At 42.5% G+C, this 22940-nt stretch overlaps 1 protein-coding gene across 1 annotated transcript in view; it reads right to left on the bottom strand.

The window, feature by feature from the left end:
- Positions 1 to 22940, bottom strand: part of antxr2a (ANTXR cell adhesion molecule 2a) — a 93617-nt gene that overhangs the window by 32978 nt on the left and 37699 nt on the right. The window contains exons 13-16 of the mRNA XM_083979931.1: positions 14431 to 14481; positions 12654 to 12743; positions 8108 to 8275; positions 7895 to 7975 (exon numbers count right to left, since the gene is read on the bottom strand). Of these exons, the coding sequence (XP_083836057.1) occupies positions 7895 to 7975; positions 8108 to 8275; positions 12654 to 12743; positions 14431 to 14481 (390 nt within the window). The remainder of the gene's footprint in view (positions 1 to 7894; positions 7976 to 8107; positions 8276 to 12653; positions 12744 to 14430; positions 14482 to 22940) is intronic.

The raw sequence follows: 22940 nt of genomic DNA, 5'->3' as shown, positions 1-22940 counted from the left end.
TAGAAAGACTCCATTTCCCATAATCCCTCTTGGTGCTCTTGATGTTTGGATCATAGCTTCTCTCTGTGGAAGACGATAAACATATTGGAAATGATTTTTTCCCCCCACATTAGTCGTTCACTCCTCCACCATCTGCTGCTCAGAGAAACTCTGAGGGAAACTTGAGCTGGAAGAAAATTCACCACCAAAAAAAAACAAAACAAAACAAAAAAAAAACTGACCCAGTGGCTCACAATGTAAAAACAAAACAAAAAATGCAGCGAGGAGCCAATCGTCCTGTTTGTTTACACTAATTACGACTCATGTATCGAAAATCAAAGTGGCGACCACCGACAACTTAAACACGCTGCAGACACCTTCGATACTCAGACACTGCAAACAACCAGTCGCCTCGCTGCAGCAGCTTCACTAATTGAGTCCTGAGAAACACGGAGTCGCCGAGTCGAGCTCGTCTCTCTCTGACCTCCACCGACGCCATGCCTCGCCGTGCCGTGCCAGACTGTCACCTCTACCCTCAGTGGCCCTCGGCTTGTCCTACACTTTTCTTTTCTTTTCTTTTTTTTTTACACCTCCATCCCTACTCTCTCTCTTTCTTTCTCTCTCTCTCTCTATCTGAGGGGACTCTTCGGTGGAGTCCCTCTGCTCACAGTCACTTAATTAAACGCTCCCACGGCAACGGTCCACATTACAACGCGACCGACGGCTGTTAAATTAAGATGCTGTCACCGCCGGGGCCACGGAGGAGCGCTGGCAGGGTGAAGGGAAAGATGAAAGGGAGGAAAGAAAGAGAGAGAGGAAGGAGGAAGCTGCTGTGGTCTTCCTCTTCCTCACCTCATCCTTTTTCTTCCTTTTGCATCTCTTACATCGCCACTTTATCGTCATTTCTCTCTTTTTAAAATATCACAACGCATCAATAAAGCGACTTCAGCTGCACTCGTTTATTTATCTAGTTCGCTGCAGGATTTACATTCTTACGGCTCGTTACTTAGCGTAAGAGGATCGTGCACAACGTGTAAATAATACTTTACATCCCTGATAAACTTTTACTTCAGTGTGATAAGGGACAAGAGGGGACGAGAGAGAAAAATGCTTCATTAGAGCTTTTTATCTGAAAAACTCAAGGAGAAAAAGGACGATTGTATCGGTAGGCCTGTCACAATCATCACATAATCGCCTGATTGCAATTATTTGAGCGGACCGAAATTATTCTGCATAATCGTTAAAAAGGTTTCTCTTCATCTGTATAAAAACAACTGGATTAGACTGAAGAGAAATATCCTGTTTTCCACTGTTTGAGGTTGGACTGGTCCTCTTTTAATGACATCATCATGTTGTGCCTCCTCCTTCTTCTTTTTCTGCTACAGTTTAATGACACAAACTGTTCATCTCCAGTAGTTTCATTTCTAATATTGCATCTATTGACATTGGCATTACAGATATAAATGTCTCTTCTTCATAAGGTGTAGTATGTGTATTTTTAATTAACTATAGTAGCGACATTAAAATATTCAGTAAAAGACAATTTAATTGTTCGTCGACATTTTTTGTACTGCAATTTAATTAATTGTCAACTAACATTTCATGATTGCGACAGTCCTGACGATTGGTCTTTTATAAATCTGCTTCAGCAACAGTGTGGAGGTCCATCAGATAATACCATTAACCTCCACACACACACACACACACACACTCGGCCCACTCGTCCCCCTGGCTGAGGAGGAACAGATGAGAACGAGAGGAACAAATGGAAACCCAAGTGGAAATCCAAAAAAAAAACCCAACAAAACAAAAACTCTACATCCTCCGCTCCTACGTCTTTTTTTTTTTTTTTTCTCTCTCTGTCAACGGGACTCGGAGGGTTTAATGTAAATGTTTGTTTCTACGGTGATGCATCATTCATGTTTGGACGTTTTGTGGACAGCTGCTTTTAGAAAACAACACAATACCTACCTACGAGTGTGAAGGTATACACACAAAAACACACACCACACCGCCTCTTCATCAGGCGAGGTGAGCATCAGAATAAGGCCACCCCCCCTGCCCCCCTCCTCTCCTCCTCTCCCTCCCTCCCTCTCTCTCTCTCTCTGCCACCTTCCTCTACCTGCTGTCCCCAGTCGATCCCCGGCTAAAACTTGGCGGCAGATGTTGCAGTGCTAAGTTGGCTCTGAAGTGCCTCCCCGGCTCCCCGCGCTCACCCACAACACAGTCAAACCACATTAGATCTCTTTATTTGTGCCTGGGGCAAGTTCGGCACTGCAGCTGTGTCCACCCCCGCTCTACCTTTGGTGTTGAAGGCCCTCGGGCGCTAAATGTGAGACCACAAAAAAAAAGAAAAAAAAAACTGTTTCACTCTCATTTTTTCTGTCTCTCTCTGTCTCTCTTCTGCATCTGCTGACAATCCAGCAGTCTGGCTGCGGGCGGCAGCACTGAGGGAGGGAGGGAGGGAGGGAGGGAGGGAGGGAGAGGAGGGTGAGGGTGGAAGCTCGGAGCGAGGAGAAGAGGAAGGAAAGAGGGAAGGAAAGAGGGAAGGAGGGAAGGGAGAGCATGAAGGGGTGGCGTGGACACGCGGGTCCCCGTGCTGAACAGATGTCGGCGACAACCTGCTTCCTTCCACCTGTACACGTTCCTCCTCACCCCGCGGACGCAGCCGGCAGCAACATTCATGACCCTGGAGGTTTCCTGTCCGCCATCAAAGCCCCGCTCCTCCTCCTCTCCTCTCCTCTCCTCCCTCTCCTCCCTCTCTTCCTCCCTCTGCTCCTCCTCTCCCCCCTCTCCCCGCTCCCTCCACCTCACTGATGCCATCTACACCTGACCCCGTCACCGCACAGTTCAGGACAGACTCACAAGTTTACTTTTAAAATCCCAAAGCACACACCACAACATGTCAGGACAACAGAGCAACAACAATACAACAACTGGGTTTAAAAAAATACATTTTCTGATTCATATTCCTTTCTTTTCATGTCCGCCATTTCCTGTTTCCTCTTCTTTCTTTCCTATTTCCTTCCCTTTCACACTGGAGACGTAATTTGCAGGTCAATATTTTTTTCCGAACCCCGGTTTTCATTACGGGTCCTTTCACACCGACCGCGAATGTTACGTGGTGAAAATGTGACACAATTTTTTTTCAGAGTGAGGTCGATTTTTCTGAGCTTTCACCCGGCGAGTAAATGCATCAACCAATCATGTAGCATGAAAAGGAGGTACGTCACAACCCCCACGTCACAACCCCATGACAATGTTTCCCATGGGACCGCCACAGTCTCTCACAATAAAAAAAAAAAAAAAAAATGCGGTGTGAAAGGGCCTTTAGTCTCGTGCGATTGCGCATCAACAACATCGGTCCACAGTGGGGTAGTCAGTCAACACAGTCGATGGTAGGGTCATCATTACTACCGATACCGATGAAAACCCTTAGCCCTCAGCTAATTCTGACACTTTTACTTTCTGTTCCGAAATCTTGATCAATGTGCACTGCCCCTTTTTAAAAAATAAAGAAAAATTTGAAATTTTAAGGTGTTGGTATCGATTACTGAAACTCTGGTATCAAGATTCAAGATTCAAGATTCAAGAAGTTTATTGTCACATAGATGTACAAGTGCATACATTGTGAGAAGCTTGAGTTGGGTGGACGCTCCACGGTATTGTGACAAAACTACAAAGAAGACGAAGACGAAGACGAAGACGAAGACGAAGACGAAGACGAAGACGATCTGTCCTTGTGAGGAAGAAGTGAACCAAAACATGAAGAAGCTGCTCGGCTGGAAACACTGAAGGTCGTTGTCTGGCAGCATTTTGGATTTTAACAGTACGAGGACAGAAAGGAGCTGGAGGCCTCATGCAACATGTGCAAACTCCAGGTATAATAGTGTGGAAATAACGCAAATCAAAATCCATTGAGTAAATGAGTAGCGGAGCCCAGCTCTAACAACACCACCCGTCTTTGAACAGGTGAGGCTGCAACAGGAGCCCAAAGTGTAAAAAAAATAATCAAACAGAAAGTTTTATCAGTCCCAATAAACTGAAACAAAAGTCATGAATTTGATAGTAAAAATCTAATAAAACTGGAGTTCCAGTCCGGTTTTTGCCGCTGCACTGCAAAGATAAAGTATTGTATATTAACACAAACATCTGTCTCATACTGTGTCTGTCTCTGTTTTGTCCCTATTGTCATTTCCACAAGTCAAAAATCCTCCTGTTGGACGATGAAACATGAAACCATCACATCTGCATCGGGTGCTGTTTTTTTTTTTTTTTTCTCTCTCAGGACTTTAGAGCTGAAGCCAAGTTTCCTGTCTGACGCTCTGCCACTTCCACCACAAACCATCCTGACTGTTTTACAGAGCATGAAAAAAAAGAAGAAGAAAAAGAACAGCAGCCGTTAAATGTGACGGTGTTGATTTGACAACGTGTGATTTCTGTCTGTAACTCAGCTAATAAAGTTAGAAAGTGAGATTCAAAGAGACTCAGAGCTGCTGCTGCTGCTGCTGCTAAATGCTTCATTGACAACAATCAACACAAACTAAAGAAAATGTGGACGAGAAGGAGAGGATCATGGGAAATAATGTGAAATGACAGAGCAGCTACTGAAACAACTGTTTTAGTCAAATTACAAACTTCTCACTGTGACTTCTGTTGGGTCTTGTGTTGGAGAATACGATTTATCGTCATAAATTTTGACTTATTTTTGTCTTTATTAAGTAAAATTCAGCTCTTGATATTTGTGATTTGTCACTTTTTTGGATTAATTGTGCAGCCCGAAGTTAAATTTACAGTTTTATGGCTTTTTATGTGATGAGTTATTCCACCTGTGGAAATAAAATAGTAAAATAAACCAAATTAACATGAAGAAACTCAGTGTTATAGTGGATTTAGTCAAAATAAACCTGGATTAAATTATAATTTGGACGTCCTGCTGTGAATTCCAACTGTAAAGATACATTTTTATCTACCTTTTTTAAAAATCATTATTTTGAGGCAACTTCATGTGTGGGAAGTGGGAACATCTATCATCTTTACCACTGTTTCCACTTTCTGCTTCAGACTCAGACAGTCGGGTGAATAAACGCCGGCCTCGTTTCAATCTTAAAAAAAAAAACACAAAAAAAAACACAAGGCCTTTGCCAGGAAAATATGCAGGTTAGGTCACTTTCATGAAAACCCTGGACTCACTACACAAATACCAACACAAGCGGCCCATTTAACAAACTGTTAACAATTTATCATGGCAGCGAAACAAACTCACTGTATTTTTTTACGAGTTTAAAAAGAAACAACCATTAAAGCAGCCAGGAAGAAGGAGGAAGAGGAGGAGGAGGAGGAGGAGGAGGAGGAGGAGGAGGAGGAGGAGGAGGAGGAGGAGCTTCACAGACGGAGGAGGCGGTGGTTTGGTGATTTGTAGGTCAAACAGTGTCTGGATGATTTCAGGCCAAGTTAACACCAAAAAAAAAATCTAGGTTACATGTTAAGTGCTGCTGACGCTTTGATCCAGACTGAGTCACCGGTGAAGGACGTCAGGTTGCCTTGTGTGTAGGGATTCAACAATCCTTAAATATGGATGTTGAGATGGACTATGGAGATTAAAACAGATCAACTCTGTTGTTAAATCAGACTTTTTAAATCCCATTTGACTTAAGATCTGTGGACACTTTTAAAAAGCAGCTTAACACTCGTTTTTCTTTTGTATGTTTTCTGCTTTTAATGTGTTTCATGTCTTTACTTTTTTATTCTTTTATTGCCTCTGTAAAGTTTTTGATGCTTCCGAAAATAAATGACATTGGTCCAAAAGCTGCTAAAGATTTCCTCTCTTCACTGACTTCCTGTTAGGTTTAGGTTTTAAGATGTTATTGTTTGTTGTTAAAGCTCTTAATGGGTTTAGCTCTTATCTTGACCAAATTCATTTTAAGAACAGAGTTTGGGTTCGGGCTGTTTAAATGCACTCAATCGGTTTAGTTAGATTCTGTTGGATTTAAGAGCTTGTTTGTGAAATCTGTGCAAAAAAAGAAAGAAATATACATTTACTTATAATTTTGTTGCTATTTTTGTTTTTTAATGGGTTTATTTCCATCTGAAAGTCACTGAGGTGTGTCTTTGTTTCCCCTAACCCAGATAAAGAGTTCTACATTTTGTCTTTTGCTTTTACACTTGTTTTTACTTCCAGCATATTTATTTCATTTTATTCTATTTTATTTGATGTTTTAATATATACACAACACTTTGGTCGACTTGTTTCTTTTTTAAATGTGCTCTGTACATAAGGTTGGATTGAACTGGACTTGGAGGAACGAAGCAGCCGACAGGGAACACGAGCACTTTAGGACTGAGATCAAGTGGATGTGCTTCTGGCCCGGCTCCAGTTTGACGTGTAGCAGCTCCTCTCTGCTCCGACTGCGACTCTGAGCCACTTTAATGTCAGAAAAAACAGTTTTAAACCACGATATCTGGACCTGCTGCATCAATATTTACTGAGCCGCGACCTACAGAGTTTTGGATGATGTAAATTTTTCATGGTGCATCTTTCTGGCACTTGTGTTTTACACGGCACCGCGACGCCCTGAGCAGCGACTGTCAGGTGCGACGCTGAACCAACCGGATCGCTTTTCCCAACTTTCAGTCTGACATCATCGTGTGAAGACGTTAAAGGCCTCGATGGCTCCGGCTCTCAGACCTCCACCACCACCACCATGGTGGATAAAAGGACTAAGTATATACAGTAGGTCTGTGTGTGTGGATGTGGACAGGAAAAAGTTTGTGAGTTGTTGTTTTTCCCTTTTCCTTGGCTGCATGTTTCTGTGGTTCTACATCCCATAAAAACAGCTGTATGCAGCAGTGATGTGGGCTTCTGCAGTTTACTGACACTGTATTTAAGCCTGTAGGGGTGACATCATAAAAAAAAAGGCAGTGAGACTTTACATGGGAGCTGAAAATGTCTCTGGATCCCAGAGCTGATCTAGAAATTAACCTAAATGCTTCATCACTTCTCAAAGTCATTTTGGGATTAAGCCTACATCCAGCTCCAAGTCCGCAGCAGATGTTGCGGTTTGCTTCCTTAGGATGGTAAAAAAAAAAAGAAGAAAAAAAAAGGGGAAAACATCTGTTTGACTGGGACTTGTTGGCGGTTTCTGCACAGCGTCAGGTTTCAGAGCGCCGGTCCTGTCTCTGCAGGGTCGATGCGTTCCCTGAGAAAAGTCCAGTCCAGAGTTTGACCATATTAGGTCGTCCCTGTCCCTGCGCTTCCTCCCTGTGAGTCGTTGCAGCTGCGGCGGCTCGCAACAACAACGATTAGGTAACGGCAACAAAAAAAAAAAAACAGCAACACAATGAAAAACTTTTTGTGCCTTCAGCAGCTTCCTCTGCTGAGAGCTCAGATTATTGTAACACCGCAGCTGCAGCGCCGCAATAAAATAATGAGTGATTCAGTGTAATTGTGGTGACTCAAAAAGAGATTTGAGGCTTTTTCTTTCTTTTCTTTTTTTTTTTTTAGAAAGGTTTTAAGAGCATTTAATAGTCCAGAGAAGAAGGAGAAGGAGAAGAAGGAGGAGGATGAGGAGGAGGAGATCGTCCACGCTGCTGACTGATGCAGGATTTTCTGTTTCCTTGAATACAATAAACCACACCTACGATGAGACTGACTCACTGCCTGCAGGCTGCAGCTTTGTGCAACAACACAACAACACTGTGACGCTTATTCACTCTATCCCACACACACACAGGAAAACACACACACAGACACAGACACACAAACTTCCCTGTTTACCTCCAACCAACCACCGAAACCTTATTGCACGTCTGTGAATGTTGTGTTTTGTGTTGCAGAGCTTTTCTGGAAAATAAAAAGTTTCCATTGGGAACAGTCAAAAGCCGAGACGCCGACACGTTTCATCGGGGGACTCACCTTGTCTGCATTGGTGGGACGCATGAGGGACACTCGGTCGTACTGCCGCCGCAACAACGCCCACACAGCGTCCAGACGGCCCTGATGGAAGCAGGAGAACGGGGATCACATCAAAACATTTCATGGAAGGAAACAAATAAACCTTGTGTGGTTGTTTATGAGCTTCTACAGTTGGATCACAGGAGAAAAGAGGAGGAGGAGGATGGTGCTCACCTTGATGGGAGTGTACCATTTGTTCTCTCGGTGGTAGGTGGGGGCAGGTTTCTGAGGGCGGCGTTTCATCATCGGCTCCTCGGCCTCCTCCGGTATGGAGACGACGGCGTTCTTGGCCATCTCCAGTCGGGCGCCCTCCTCGGTCGAACCCTTTTCACCCCAACGCACCTGAAAACCCACACAGAAAACCAACAACGGGTTAATTGTCTTTGATTTTTATGATAATTATTAATGAATAAAACTATTTATTTAACCTGTAGGAAGATAGATTTGTGGTTTTAAAAGCCAAAAAACATCTCAGCTACTCTCTGGAGCTCTAGTAACAACAGGTCAGTGTCAGCCAATCAGAAGTGAGGAGGAGGCTCTGAGTCTCTCTTCTGATTGGCTGACTGACCAATAAAAAATAGAGCAGATTTCAGAATAAAACACTCAGAGAAACCAAATCCTGCAAAGTGTTGTTTGGATGGTGGGTCCAGGTGGTGAGGGGGCGGGGCTTAGTTGTGACATCACAAAGTGACAGGAAGTCCTGACGGCTGGTTTTAAGGCTCAGTTTCTGAATACAGGCTGTGTGCATTTCTCTGTGGACTGAGGCTTTGATACTTTCACAGTATTAATATAGAACAGTGGTCCCCAAACTACGGCCCGCGGGCCGCATCCGGCCCGCGCTCAAATTCCAACCGGCCCGCGGCCTCTGTCATCAAAAAAAATCAATAATATGCGGCCCGCCAGCACGTAGCTACAATTTCTTTCCAGCCTCGATATATTGCCATGTGCATGCCTGTTTGTTTTCCTCGTCTCTGGCCTCCAAACAGACTGAATGACAAGAGGCTTCACTCTGTGACTCGGTCTCAGCACCTGGGCACGTTTGTTCCATAGCGGAATGAAATGAAGGGAGTGAAGCCTCTTGTCAGTCATCCAGGATCTTTGTCTCTGTGGGGGGAGGCGGGGCCGCTACCACACACACACACACAGTGCAGCGTGTGAGTCTGAGGAGCAACGAAAGGTAACGTCAGTTGCCAACTTGGTGACTTTCTCCCTAAATCTGGCGACTTTCCAAACCCTCTCATCGACTTTCTTTTTGACAAAAGCCACTGGCGACAAATCTAGCGACTTTTCCGGTGCTGTTACTGTTAACAAACGCTTCTGGTTTGGAGACTCGGACGTGAAGGCACGTCATCACTGCTGTTTCCAACGAGCAGCGGTGCTGCCGTGAGCCCCCCGCCCCCGTCCCTACAGCCCCCACCGGCGGTGTCACGGAGCTGTCCCCGCTACAGAGACCCGCTCCACGCCGCTGACACCTCCACCACACCCGTCTTAGAGCGACATACACAGCCTCAGTCACTACTCACCTCATCTACTGTGATGACACGGTCAATATCTATTCAAGTGCAGTTTTGTTGAGACTTGATAAGCCATTTTATTTATTGTTTTGGTTGTGTGTGGTTTTATATTTGAGTGCATCTTTTCTTAACAGAGACAGGGTCTATTCTTGTTTTTGATTAGATTTTTAGATATGTTTAAGCTTCCTTTTTTCCCCAGACATTTAGGCTATGTCATTTTATCTGGTCTTCAAATATGAAAAGCAGAGTGATTTTGATAAAAAAAAAACCGTGGACTGGAACGTCTAAAAACTTGTTTAGATTTATGTATCTATGTGAAGAAATGAAAAGAATTCCATTTGCAATGAAAAAAAAGTATTAAATAGTTAATTTGCATTTAATGTTAATGGTTCAAAGGATGTCAGGCTGAAAGGTCGACCGACCCGGCCCCCACACATTTTTACTTAACCAAATCTGGCCCTCTTTGCAAAAAGTTTGGGGACCCCTGATATAGAACCTAGAGCTGCTTTATAATCACACTACACATGGACATCTACCTTAATACTGTATGGAGCTTTAACACAAACATCTACCTTTATACTGTATGGAGCTTTAACACAAACATCTACCTTTATACTGTATGGAGCTTTAACACAAACATCTACCTTTATACTGTATGGAGCTTTAACACAAACATCTACCTTTATACTGTATGGAGCTTTAACACAAACATCTACCTTTATACTGTATGGAGCTTTAACACAAACATCTACCTTTATACTGTATGGAGCTTTAACACAAACATCTACCTTTATACTGTATGGAGCTTTAATACAAACATCTACCTTTATACTGTATGGAGCTTTAATACAAACATCTACCTTTATACTGTATGGAGCTTTAACACAAACATCTACCTTTATACTGTATGGAGCTTTAACACAAACATCTACCTTTATTTTGAAGGAGCTTTAACACAAACATCTACCTTTATACAACACAGGACCTTTAAGTCAATTTTAAATCAGGCGTGGGCAATATTTAAAATGTTTTTGATAGTAATGCCTGATTTAAAAACAACTTTTTCTTCACATCTGTAACTCAGTGATACTTTATATTTAAATGAGCCTCAAAGTCCAAGATAAAAACTTAGATGATGGTGTAATTTCTTTTAGTCAATAACGGAAAATAATAAGTTATTTGTAGGCCTTGATTAAAGACAGAAAAAGAAAAAGTTGAACACACACTGTGAGTCCAACAGTCAAACTCACTGCACGGTGCAGCTTATTTATCAATAAGTAGGCTACTATTTACATGTGGTATAATGTGTCACTGTGTGAGCGTGTGAATGGAGGCCTGTGTGATAGTTAAGCTGTCCTGCTTTTTAATTGAATTCATCACATCTGTTGCAAGGAGGAGATAAAAAAAAAATCCACCATCGCATGAACGGGGGAGAGAGAGAGAGGTGATTAATTAGCGACACAGTTTTCAAGCTGTAGGTTAAGCCGTGACAATATAGAACAGCTTTTCAGAATCAACTCTGGGAAACATCCCCGACCCGCCGCCGCCGCACCATCATCATCATCAAGAAAAGAGCGGGGCCGCCATGAATAAAAGATAACGTCGTCACCTCGGCCCCGTTTGAAATATTGGCAGCGTCGGAGGAGGAGGAGGTGGAGGTTGTGTGTGTTTTGTTTTGTTTCTCTCTCTTCTCAGCGTGACGTCTTAAATGCGGACGCAGAGGAGAGATCCCTAACAAGCACCTTGTTCTCCATCCACAAAGGGAAGCGGAGACGGGGGCCTGTCGGTGGGAATCAAGCGAGCGTGAGAGGCGCCGGCGCTCGTGGGGGATAAAGTCAAGAGGTGTATACTGTAGGAGCTCCCCGAGGATGCTGGGAAATCCCTGCAATGCCACCAACTTCCTCGAGGGCTGGGGGGGAGGAGGAGGAGGAGGAGGGGAGTTCGCCTTTAAACCTGGATTCCCCACGGAGGAGGAGGAGGAGAGGGGGGGGGATAACAAAGAGGCTGCCAAGGTTTGGGAGTTGAGGAGGAGGAGGAGGAGGAGGAGGAGGAGGAGGAGGAGGAGGGAGACGGGTGAGGTGGATGTGTCATGTTGACAGCGGAGCTCAATCTTTCATCCCCGGCAACGACTTGATCCAATCAGGCCCGGACGGCCAAGGACAAGATGGCAGCGCCTGTCACGTCGGACTGAAGCATCAGTGGACTGACGAGGACGAGGACGAAGATGGAGACGGAGACGGAGACGGCGGCCGCTGCTGCTGCTGCTGCTGCTCCGCTTCTCTCCGTCCTCCTCCTCCTCCTCCTCCTCTTCCTCCTCCTCCTGTAACTCCACCACACACAAACTTCTGGCTCCACAGAAAAAGGCCGAGCGTCAGCAGCTTTCTCCGACCGTGATTCAGGTTTACTGGATGAACAGCTGTCGCTAACGCATCACTTCCTGTTTGTCCAGAAACCCAATGAGAAACCAGATCTTTATTTTATTTTTTTGTGGGGGAGGAGGGGGCTGAGAAAATGGTTTAAAGTGGTTTCTGCTCTAATAATTTCACATCTAGACACCGATGTGTCAAATGCTTGTGTTTCAACCGGGATCTTTTCGTCTTTGTTGGGCTTCCATACAGGATTTGACTTTTCTTTGTATGTGTTGTTTGTTTTGAATGTTTTCATCTGTACAATCACTTTGTAACTGTGTGAAGAAAGGTGACCACAACAGTTTTTTGCTAAAAAGAGAGATCTATTATATATTTACCCTTCAAACATGAACCCCCAGCAGTACGATATTAAAAACGTTCTTTAGTCACCCTCACAAAAGCTTGAAGCAGGATTTTTTTCTATTAATTATGTGATTATGTGATGTTGCATATTGGTTTGTTGCTTGTGCATTTGTGCCCATTTTTTATACTATATACGTTTGTTTTTTTTTACTCTATTTCCTCAGAATGATGAACTTTTGACTACGAAAAGTGTTCCTACTGATTATATTCATGTGATTATGGATTTATTTGGGTTATTTGGGTCCAATGTTTGCACTGTCTTAACGCACAGTGAGGCAACTTTAAGTCGAAGGCAATTTTTGTATTGTCCTGCACCTGAAGAAAACATGATGTGCGTATAAAAAGCCCTTGCTTTCTCAGAAAGGTGCTATATCAATAAAGTTTCATTATTCTGATACCAGAAGACATGGTGGACGATGTTTGGTGCTTTTTTACCTCCATACGTTTGATCCCTCCTGCTCCTCTGCCTCCGTAGTACGAGGCGTCCACAGTCGGCCACTTCTTCTTGGGCAGCTGCTCCGGCTCCTTGGACACAGACAAAGACATGGACACACTCACAGTTTAGTATAAACACGTCACCTGATATAAACACAGATCCTATGGACGAACACATAAATCAGCTCTTACACAGGAAAACAGAGCCGGACTGTGCTCACTATTGTTCCCTCAATCCCACTTATTAATAACTGTAAAGACGTGGTCGTCAGGAGGGAAGAGGAAACTCACTACGTCCTGCTGCAGACACACAGATTCTACATCTGATTTCATAATAAAAATGACTTCACTCAGTATTTTTAAGCCTTAAATCAACTCCTTCACCTCCTGAGTCACAGGGAGAGGGTTAAGGGTTTAGTACAAAGCTGAGACCAGGTGGTGATTAGCTTAGCTTAGCATAAACAACGTCCTACTATCAGCACCTCTGAAGATTTATTCATTAATACATAACGTAAACAACATCTGCTCTGGTCCTGCTTTCTTTCACTGGCATTCGTAGATTTTAAGATATTAAAGGGATAGTTCAACATTGTGGCAAATTGGCCCATTGCCATAATCCCTATAGTCATAGCAGTAGGTTCGTTACCTTTAATTGTCAGTGCAAGCTATTTTTAGAACGGCGGAGCAGAGCGGCGAGCTGCTCAAAGCTACGCTACGGAGGCTCATGGGATTTCTTGGTTTCTTTCATCAAACTCATCAAATACACAATCCAACAACTCCAAAACGCTCTGGTGGACAAGTTGTGACCTGCACATTCACCACACTATGAGATAATAACAGAACGTTACCAGACAGAGTTGTTTTAGAGGGAAATTCATGCAAAACCGCTGATGTACGTTCACTTCAGTATCAGTATCAGTATTTATTTCGCACAACACACATGATATTTGTAGACAGAGCAGTCAGGGGCAGTTTTTCATCAAACAGTCTCTGCATTTACCTCTAAAACAACTCTGTCTGGTAACGTTCTGTTATTATCTCATAGCGTGGTGAATGTGCAGGTCACAACTTGTCCACCAGAGCGTTTTGGAGTTGTTGGATTGTGTATTTGATGAGTTTGAAGAGGGAAACCAAGAAATCCCATGAGCCTCCGTAGCGTAGCTCTGAGCAGCTCACGGCTCTGCTCCGCCGTTCTAAAAATAGCTTGCACCGACAATTAAAGGTAAAGAACCTACTGCTATGGCTATAGGGATTATGGCAATGGGCCAATTTGCCAAAATGTTGAACTATCCCTTTAAAGCTTTTTAACAGTGTTTAGCTCCAGCTTATATCACTCTATAGATCCACTGCCTCCTACGACACAGTTTAAGAACGGAGTCATAGCAACTAAACTGTGTAAAAAATACATATAAAAATAGAAAATACAATCATTGCACTTTGGCCACCTGGTTATTTGTAAATGTGCTAGATCAGAAAAGCTGGATTGGACTGGATTTAACAGCTTGTTTGTGAAATTTGTATGAAAAAAAAAGAAAGAAGAAGATGTGAAAATAAAAGAGTCAGTTCCATCTTTAGCTGTTTTAATGCTAAGCTAAACTGATTAGCTATTAATGTGTTGTTTTAAATGTGCCTCCTTTTTATTTGTCAGTAAAGTGACAATAAAATTTAAATTGAATTGAATTAGCTCTGGCTTCATACTAAACACATATTACATGTTATTGTTCCTTTAATCTTCATCAGTGTTCTTGTATTGTGACACCAGCACATTGGTACTCACAGGTGGCGGAGGCCGGGACGGAGGAGGAGGAGGCGGAGGGTCTTTGATGACCTGGATAAACAGGAGAGAAAAGCAAAAGAGCGTCAGCACAAAGTCCACGGAGACACACACACACACACACACACACACACACATGCTCAAAGCCTGTCAGGACGAGCCCAGACAAGGCTGACGGAGGTGATTCATGACAGGTGACTGAGACAAACAGAGACGTCCCTGTGCATTGTCACCGCCACCGCCACCATCACCACCGCTGCTGCTGCTGCTGCCAGGGCTCCTACACAATTGAAATTTCCAGACCCTAATTTCCAGACTTCTCAGTAAAAATTTTTTAATAATTTGTGATATTTAAGTAAATAGATGTGCATAATATAAAAAAAGCATGCAATTTATCTTGTTTTCATTATTCTGAATGCCATTATGCAACCAAATATATCCAGGAGATTGTAGCTATAGGTACAATAGCACGTACAAAATAGTTAACCCAAATAACTTTAGATAAGACCAAACCAAGATAAGATAAATAAAATAAATATATTTCCATACAATAGTTTCCATTTTCCATACTTTTCCATACTTTCTAGAGGTGTACCAAAAAATCAATTCACATAAGAATCGCGATTCTCATTTAATATAATTCAGAATCGATATAAAATGTCCCAAAATCGATCTAAAAAAATAAAAAAGTATGCCTCCATTTCCTTAGAATTTAAAAGGCAGCATGTTTAACTGCACTATTTTTTTTAATAAAGAGGCACTTTTAATTTTGTTACTTAAGCAATATGTGATATTGCTTTTATGCAACTGTTTCAACAATTCCATCTAAGCATGGATACATGTTTAAAACTCAATAAATGTGAAAAAGAACCTTTAGTCATTCTGTCTTGCAAAGCAGACTGGAGTAGATCATGAGGATCCTTAGTTTGCACACTGATAGACTGAAGCAGAAATCATTACGAATCAAAACGTTTTGAATCGAAAATCGATTTTGAATCGAATCGTAGCCCTTAATTACTTTCCATAGTTGCATAGGAACCCTGTGCTGCTGCTGCTGCTGCTTTGTAGTCGCCCCGCTGACTACTGATTACAAGGATTCTGCTTGTAAACCAACATCAGGGGCCCCCCGTGCAAAATAAAGAAAAGCTGAAAATCAACTTGTTGACAGGAGGGGGTCGGGGGAGTGAGGAGGGGGGGTCTTTGGGGGTGAGCGCCGCTGCCCCGTTTAGCTCTTAATTAATTGGATGGGGTTCAGCGCTCCCGAGCAATCCCCCCAATCATAAAGTCCTAAGGAGTTAATTAGCTCCAATGAGATACAGAGGAGGAGGCTCGGGCTCGGCTCCAAGCGCCGGTGCTCGCGCTGTCTGGGTGGAAAGATGAGTGGCGGCACACACGCACACACACTTTTACACACACACACACACACACACACCTCTCCCTCTGCAGAGTGACCGGCCCGGCGGCATTGTTCATGACAACACTGGATGACATGGCACCTGAGGAGCAGGTTGTCCACAATGTGATTCCACTCAAGGACAAGATGCCTCCACCAGGATTTTCAGATGTGCATTGCAAAGCAAAAGGAGGTGCAGGTGGCGTGTGTGTGTGTGTGTGTGTGTGTGTGTGTGTGTGTGTGTGTGTGTGTGTGTGTGTGTGTGTGTGTGTGTGTGTGTGTGTGTGTGTGTGTGTGTGTGTGTGTGTGTGTGGACTGACAGTGGCATTTGTCAGGTGTCAGTCAGACGCTTCGCAACACTGACGTCCAACTTTCTTTCTTTTCTGACGGCACTCACTCCATCTGTGCGAGGGATCAGGGCGGAGGGATATGCTTTAATACAAACATTTACCTTTATACTGTATGGAGCTTTAATACAAACATCTACCTTTATACTGTATGGAGCTTTAACACAAACATCTACCTTTATACTGTATGGAGCTTTAACACAAACATCTACCTTTATACTGTATGGAGCTTTAACACAAACATCTACCTTTATACCGTATGGAGCTTTAATACAAACATCTACCTTTATACTGTATGGAGCTTTAATACAAACATCTACCTTTATACTGTATAGAGCTTTAACACAAACATCTACTTTTATTTTGAAGGAGCTTCAATGCAAACATCTACTTTTATACAACACGGGACCTTTAAGTCAGTTTTAAATCAGGGGTGGGCAATATTTAAAATGTTTTTGATAGTAATGCCTGATTTAAAAGCAACTTTTTCTTCAGATCTGTAACTCAGTGATACTTTATATTTAAATGAGCCTCAAAGTCCGAGACAGAGTGACCGGCCCGGCGGCATTGTTCATGACAACACTGGATGACATGGCACCTGAGGAGCAGGTTGTCCACAATGTGATTCCACTCAAGGACAAGATGCCTCCACCAGGATTTTCAGATGTGCATTGCAAAGCAAAAGGAGGTGCAGGTGGCGTGTGTGTGTGTGTGTGTGTGTGTGTGTGTGTGTGTGTGTGTGTGTGTGTGTGTGTGTGTGTGTGTGTGTGTGGACTGACAGTGGCATTTGTCAGGTGTCAGTCAGACGCTTCGCAACACTGACGTCCAACTTTCTTTCTTTTCTGACGGCACTCACTCCATCTGTGCGAGGGATCAGGGCGGAGGGATATGCTTTAATACAAACATTTACCTTTATACTGTATGGAGCTTTAATACAAACATCTACCTTTATACTGTATGGAGCTTTAATATTGTAATGGTAAATTTGAATATTCCATCACTTGTGACGTCCCTACCCCCTGCTTTCCCTCCAAGGTATCAGATCTTCTTTTGTTTGTTACCCATTTGTGTATTCTAATGTCTAGACCTTGTAATTGCATTTCAAGTTCCAGAGACACCCAACCTCTCATTTCCTCATGATATACTCAAACCCTTTTGTATTTTAAAGTGCATTGATTAGACCTCTTAATCACACTCCAGGATGTCGGTGCCAATACCTGAAAAGATATCCTGAGTAGGGGGCTGACCCCTGCAGCAGACAAAGGGGTGTGGCATACCTGAGGGGGTGTTTCCTCAGGTATAAGTGTTTCGGTCGCCCCATTGTCTTTGTCTTTTTATTAACATCACCCACTTGGGTCGAATGGACCTTTCCTTGCAAGGAAATAAAATCATGATGGCCGGCCAAGTCTCTATTTCATTTTTCACCAGCAACAGCAACAGAAAATTTCCACGACAATTTGGGGGCTCGTCCGGGATTCCTCGTGCAATCGTCTGGGATGGACGGCTGGCAGCGATAGGCCAGCCTGGAAAGAGAAAAGTTTTCCAGCCTCCAAACCTCAAAAAGAGGGGAGGGCTGCTACTGTCGTCCTGGATCGTTGCCGCTGGAATTCTGCGAACTAAGTCAGGGAAATTTCTCTGGTGAGCACTGAAATATTGACATTTTTTATTCTTTTCCTTTAAATTTGGGATTTAATTTGGCATAACATTTCCATTTCTGATTTTATCCACAATTGTATCTGAGTCTATGACTCAGGGATCAAAGTTTTAATACTTTGGGTTTCGCTTTTATCACTTGTGCGGGTTATATTAATATTTTATTATATTGATATATGTAACAAAGTGGTCCTTACAGAGACGTCTGTATTGAAATTGTCGTGCACGGCCTCCACAGCTGGAATGGGGAGTAAGGCTCCGTTGAGGCAGGTCTCCGGAGGGTCAATTGTGGATATTATGAGAACAAAAGAAATGTGGGAACTAAAATTTTAAATATTTGAATGTTTGTATCGCTGAGTCTGGATTCCCAGTAGGGGGATCCCTTGGTTTTTAGAAGAATACTGCTATTGAAGAAAATATTAACGGTAACAAAAAAGTGAAATGAGGAAAAAAGTCTGTAAATCATGAAAGGTTAAAAGAATGTTTACAGATGGCGAAAGCAACACAAGAATTGCTTCTTTAAAAAAAAAAAAAAAAAAAAAAAGAGAAAATTTTGAAAAAGAAAGAAATGCAAAAAATGCAACTCACACTAACACTACAGCACCAAGCTTGTAGATTTACTTTTCTTTGTTTCCACAGTTGGCAGCTTTGAAGCTGGATCCAGACCTCAACGGCCATCCACCATCATCCCTCAGCTCCACCGTCATACAACTCTGCAACACCCAGCAAGGGAAGAGAAACAGACTCCACCACGCCACAACAAAAACCAAGCTCAGGAGCAGCCCATTCTGATGTGCCTGTTCCAGCATCTTCTCCAATTGCACACAGACTACACCATTCCAATCAGGATATAGCCTTCAACATGCCCATGGTTGAAGTGTCAGGACCAGAAGGTACAACAATGGTTTTCTGTGAATGGACTACAGACATCAACACAGTCTGGAAACATGGACAACTCAGTCATGGACACAAAAAGAAAGGACACAGGAAGTTGGGAAGAAGAGTTCCCAGTGACATCTGCTATCATTGTCGCCAACATGGACATTGGGTACGTAACTGTCCCACAAGAACATCATCAACTCCAGCAAACAAACATAGACTGAGGATGGGGGTGGTCGGAGGGGAATGGATCCTTGCTGACAAGCTTGACCAACCTGTGGAATCTGAAAAAGGTACTGCACCACATTCACACACACCCATAGAGTGTATAGATTATACACATAGTTACAAATTGTATTTTAACACTGACACTAGTTATGAAAGAACTGAGAAAAAATGATGTGTTGTGTTCATCAGGTCAAAATAGTTACAGATACCATTACCATCCCACTTAAATGTGCAGATGGACCAAATGCCCCATTAACCTGATGGGCAGATACTTAATGTGCAAATTAGGCCTTTGTCTGGTCTCAACCCCAGATGTAGCAAAACAGACTGATCTAATTTGGAATCAAATGTTTTTCACACTACTTTGTTCACCACACCCTAGACCAGTATGCATATCAATGGAAATTGCAACCCTTAACGGCCTTTTCCAAGCTTGTTACAGAAGCCAGAAAAACAGTTTTGACAACAGAGGAACTGCATTGCACCTCTTGTGTCACCAGGACCTGATGAGACATATGAGAAAGGTTGGTTGGGAAAGAGAGTCGATAATGTGAGCACACATCTACCGGACAACACAGATGTGCTTTATCATTCTCTCTCACACCAATTCAATTTTGACATGTACACCACGAACCATTTGGTTCTATACATTTACACTTGCAATTAGAGAGAAGATTGGGACCCATTTAAGAAAAACAATGTAAGCGCGCAGCCGATTGGCAAGAAAACATCTGATCAATCTAGAGCTATTCTTAAGAGTTTAACATCTGTTGTGCACACTCAAAGAAAATCCAGCTGGTACCTAAAACACTTTTTTAGGTTTGTTTGTATGTTTGTTTATTTGTTTGTTTGTATGTTTGTATGTTTGTATGTTTGTTTGTATGTTTGTATGTTTGTTTGTTTGTTTGTTTGTTTTTGTCTGAAACAAGTTAAAACTATTTCAGCCCTACAGGAGGTCCCTAAGACACTGTGGGTTGTCAGTCACTATTGGCCTCATCAAATATGAACCTATTGTGATCACTCCAAAATCAAGAAGCTATCGATTTACATAATGCCAGTCTTTGAGTCTCTTAAAACAGTAGGAGTAATTGTTCCCTGTAAAGACTCCCCAGTTGGCACACCTTTGTTCACCTCTCCGCAGTACAATGACTAAAATTTGACACTGTAGCCTACTTTTAGAAATGTCCAACATTACTGTCATAGGATGCAATATTTTAAACCCTATCACTCTTCCCCCCCCACCAGATGATGGAAAGGGCATAACTGAATTGCTGTTTTCCAACAGGTTGACTCCCCAAGACTGGACCGACAAGAATAACCATTAACAAACTAACTAACTAACTCACTATCTAACCTGATTTGGTTCTTTCTTGTATTAGAACTGTTTAAGTTCACTCTCCTCTCACTATTTTGCTCCCACTTTGCTAATGTGACACATGGGTAAAACCATGTGTCAAAAGGGGGGATATTGGATGTGTATGTTTTGTTTTATACAACAGATGCAGCAAGTAAAAATCTGCCTTTTCACGATCAACGACCAGCGTCCACACCACTTCATGATTTCCAGCTGTAAAGATCACTGAAAGAGCATGCGAATGAAGGTGCATGCCAGTCACCGCAGGAAGGAGCCAACAGAGAAATCTGCTGTGAACCAGAGCAACACAAAGAGGAACTCCATGGAATCAACAAAAAACATCCAAACGCATAGAACCTTCTCCATCACACCTAAAACTGCCACAAGTGCTGAGGAGGCCTGATGGCCCGGAAGAAGATGATAGACTTCCTTTAGAACACAACGATCAAGAGATCAGAAGAACAGCGCAGGCATAGATATGATGCCCAAAGAATACATCCAAGAGGATTACATCAAAATTTCACTGCACCAAGAGACACACAACCCCAACTCATGAACCATAGTCCTCAACAGCCAAAATTCCACTGTCGTGTGTGCAAAATGATTCCTACCCTTGCCACACTTCAACTCCATCCATGAACATTCTGCCTACCCAAACTCACCACAAATAAGAAACTGAAACGTGGTCAGGCACTGTTCCATGTTTCTACCTTAAAGACATTTGTTCGTTGGAGAAACCAGCAACAACTCTCCTTGCCCCTTTTCCGTTCCTCTTTTCACTTCTCCACTTCTTTCTGAAGAACATCTGGACAAGATTTGTTGATGTCCTCAAACACCAAACACCTACAAAGCCACATAGACAATGTAGAATCTTGTGAACTCTACAGAAGACATGTCTCTGCTTTCACAAGCAATGACTGCAGTAAAGTTCAAGATTTTACAGAATCGTGTTGCACACAACTACGTTCTGGCTACATCAGGAAACTTCACTATCATCAACAGGACTGAATATTACATGTTTATTCAAGTTAACGATGTAACCTGACATGAAATAACACGTGACATGTGACAATATTACAATCGATTACATAACTCAGACACCACACACATTTGGAAGGTTGACAGAAAGTCAAGTGTCTGTCTAACATTTTGAATTTGTGCTTGTTTTGGTAATCACTTGTTTTGTCAGTCTGAATTTTAAATCTTTACATTTGAAAACCACATTTCAGATAACCTTCTATTATAGACAACCCTACCCCTCAATGCAGAACAACTTGTTTAGAACATGTTTAGAATTGACATAATTGTTTTCTTTACCCTAATCGTTTTATTGTAACTGATACCTGTTTTTCCTGACTATGATTTCTTACTTTTTCAACATTTTCCTTTTTCTAGCAACTGTAATAACGATTAAGTTGTGACTTTTTCTTGTGTGATTAATGAATAATCAAAAGGGGGAATTGTAATGGTAAATTTGAATATTCCATCACTTGTGACGTCCCTACCCCCTGCTTTCCCTCCAAGGTATCAGATCTTCTTTTGTTTGTTACCCATTTGTGTATTCTAATGTCTAGACCTTGTAATTGCATTTCAAGTTCCAGAGACACCCAACCTCTCATTTCCTCATGATATACTCAAACCCTTTTGTATTTTAAAGTGCATTGATTAGACCTCTTAATCACACTCCAGGATGTCGGTGCCAATACCTGAAAAGATATCCTGAGTAGGGGGCTGACCCCTGCAGCAGACAAAGGGGTGTGGCATACCTGAGGGGGTGTTTCCTCAGGTATAAGTGTTTCGGTCGCCCCATTGTCTTTGTCTTTTTATTAACATCACCCACTTGGGTCGAATGGACCTTTCCTTGCAAGGAAATAAAATCATGATGGCCGGCCAAGTCTCTATTTCATTTTTCACCAGCAACAGCAACAGAAAATTTCCACGACAATACAAACATCTACCTTTATACTGTATGGAGCTGTAACACAAACATCTACCTTTATACTGTATGGAGCTTTAACACAAACATCTACCTTTATACAGTATGGAGCTTTAACACAAACATCTACCTTTATACTGTATGGAGCTTCAATGCAAACATCTACCTTTATACTGTATGGAGCTTTAACACAAACATCTACCTTTATACCGTATGGAGCTTTAATACAAACATCTACCTTTATACTGTATGGAGCTTTAATACAAACATCTACCTTTATACTGTATAGAGCTTTAACACAAACATCTACTTTTATTTTGAAGGAGCTTCAATGCAAACATCTACTTTTATACAACACGGGACCTTTAAGTCAGTTTTAAATCAGGGGTGGGCAATATTTAAAATGTTTTTGATAGTAATGCCTGATTTAAAAGCAACTTTTTCTTCAGATCTGTAACTCAGTGATACTTTATATTTAAATGAGCCTCAAAGTCCGAGACAGAGTGACCGGCCCGGCGGCATTGTTCATGACAACACTGGATGACATGGCACCTGAGGAGCAGGTTGTCCACAATGTGATTCCACTCAAGGACAAGATGCCTCCACCAGGATTTTCAGATGTGCATTGCAAAGCAAAAAGGAGGTGCAGGTGGCGTGTGTGTGTGTGTGTGTGTGGACTGACAGTGGCATTTGTCAGGTGTCAGTCAGACGCTTCGCAACACT

Source organism: Trachurus trachurus, assembly GCF_905171665.1.
Source record: "Trachurus trachurus genome assembly, chromosome: 9".
Classification (NCBI taxonomy): Eukaryota; Metazoa; Chordata; class Actinopteri; order Carangiformes; family Carangidae; genus Trachurus; species Trachurus trachurus.
The sequence above is the reverse complement of the archived record's forward strand: the minus strand, read 5'-3'. Positions and strand labels throughout refer to the sequence as shown.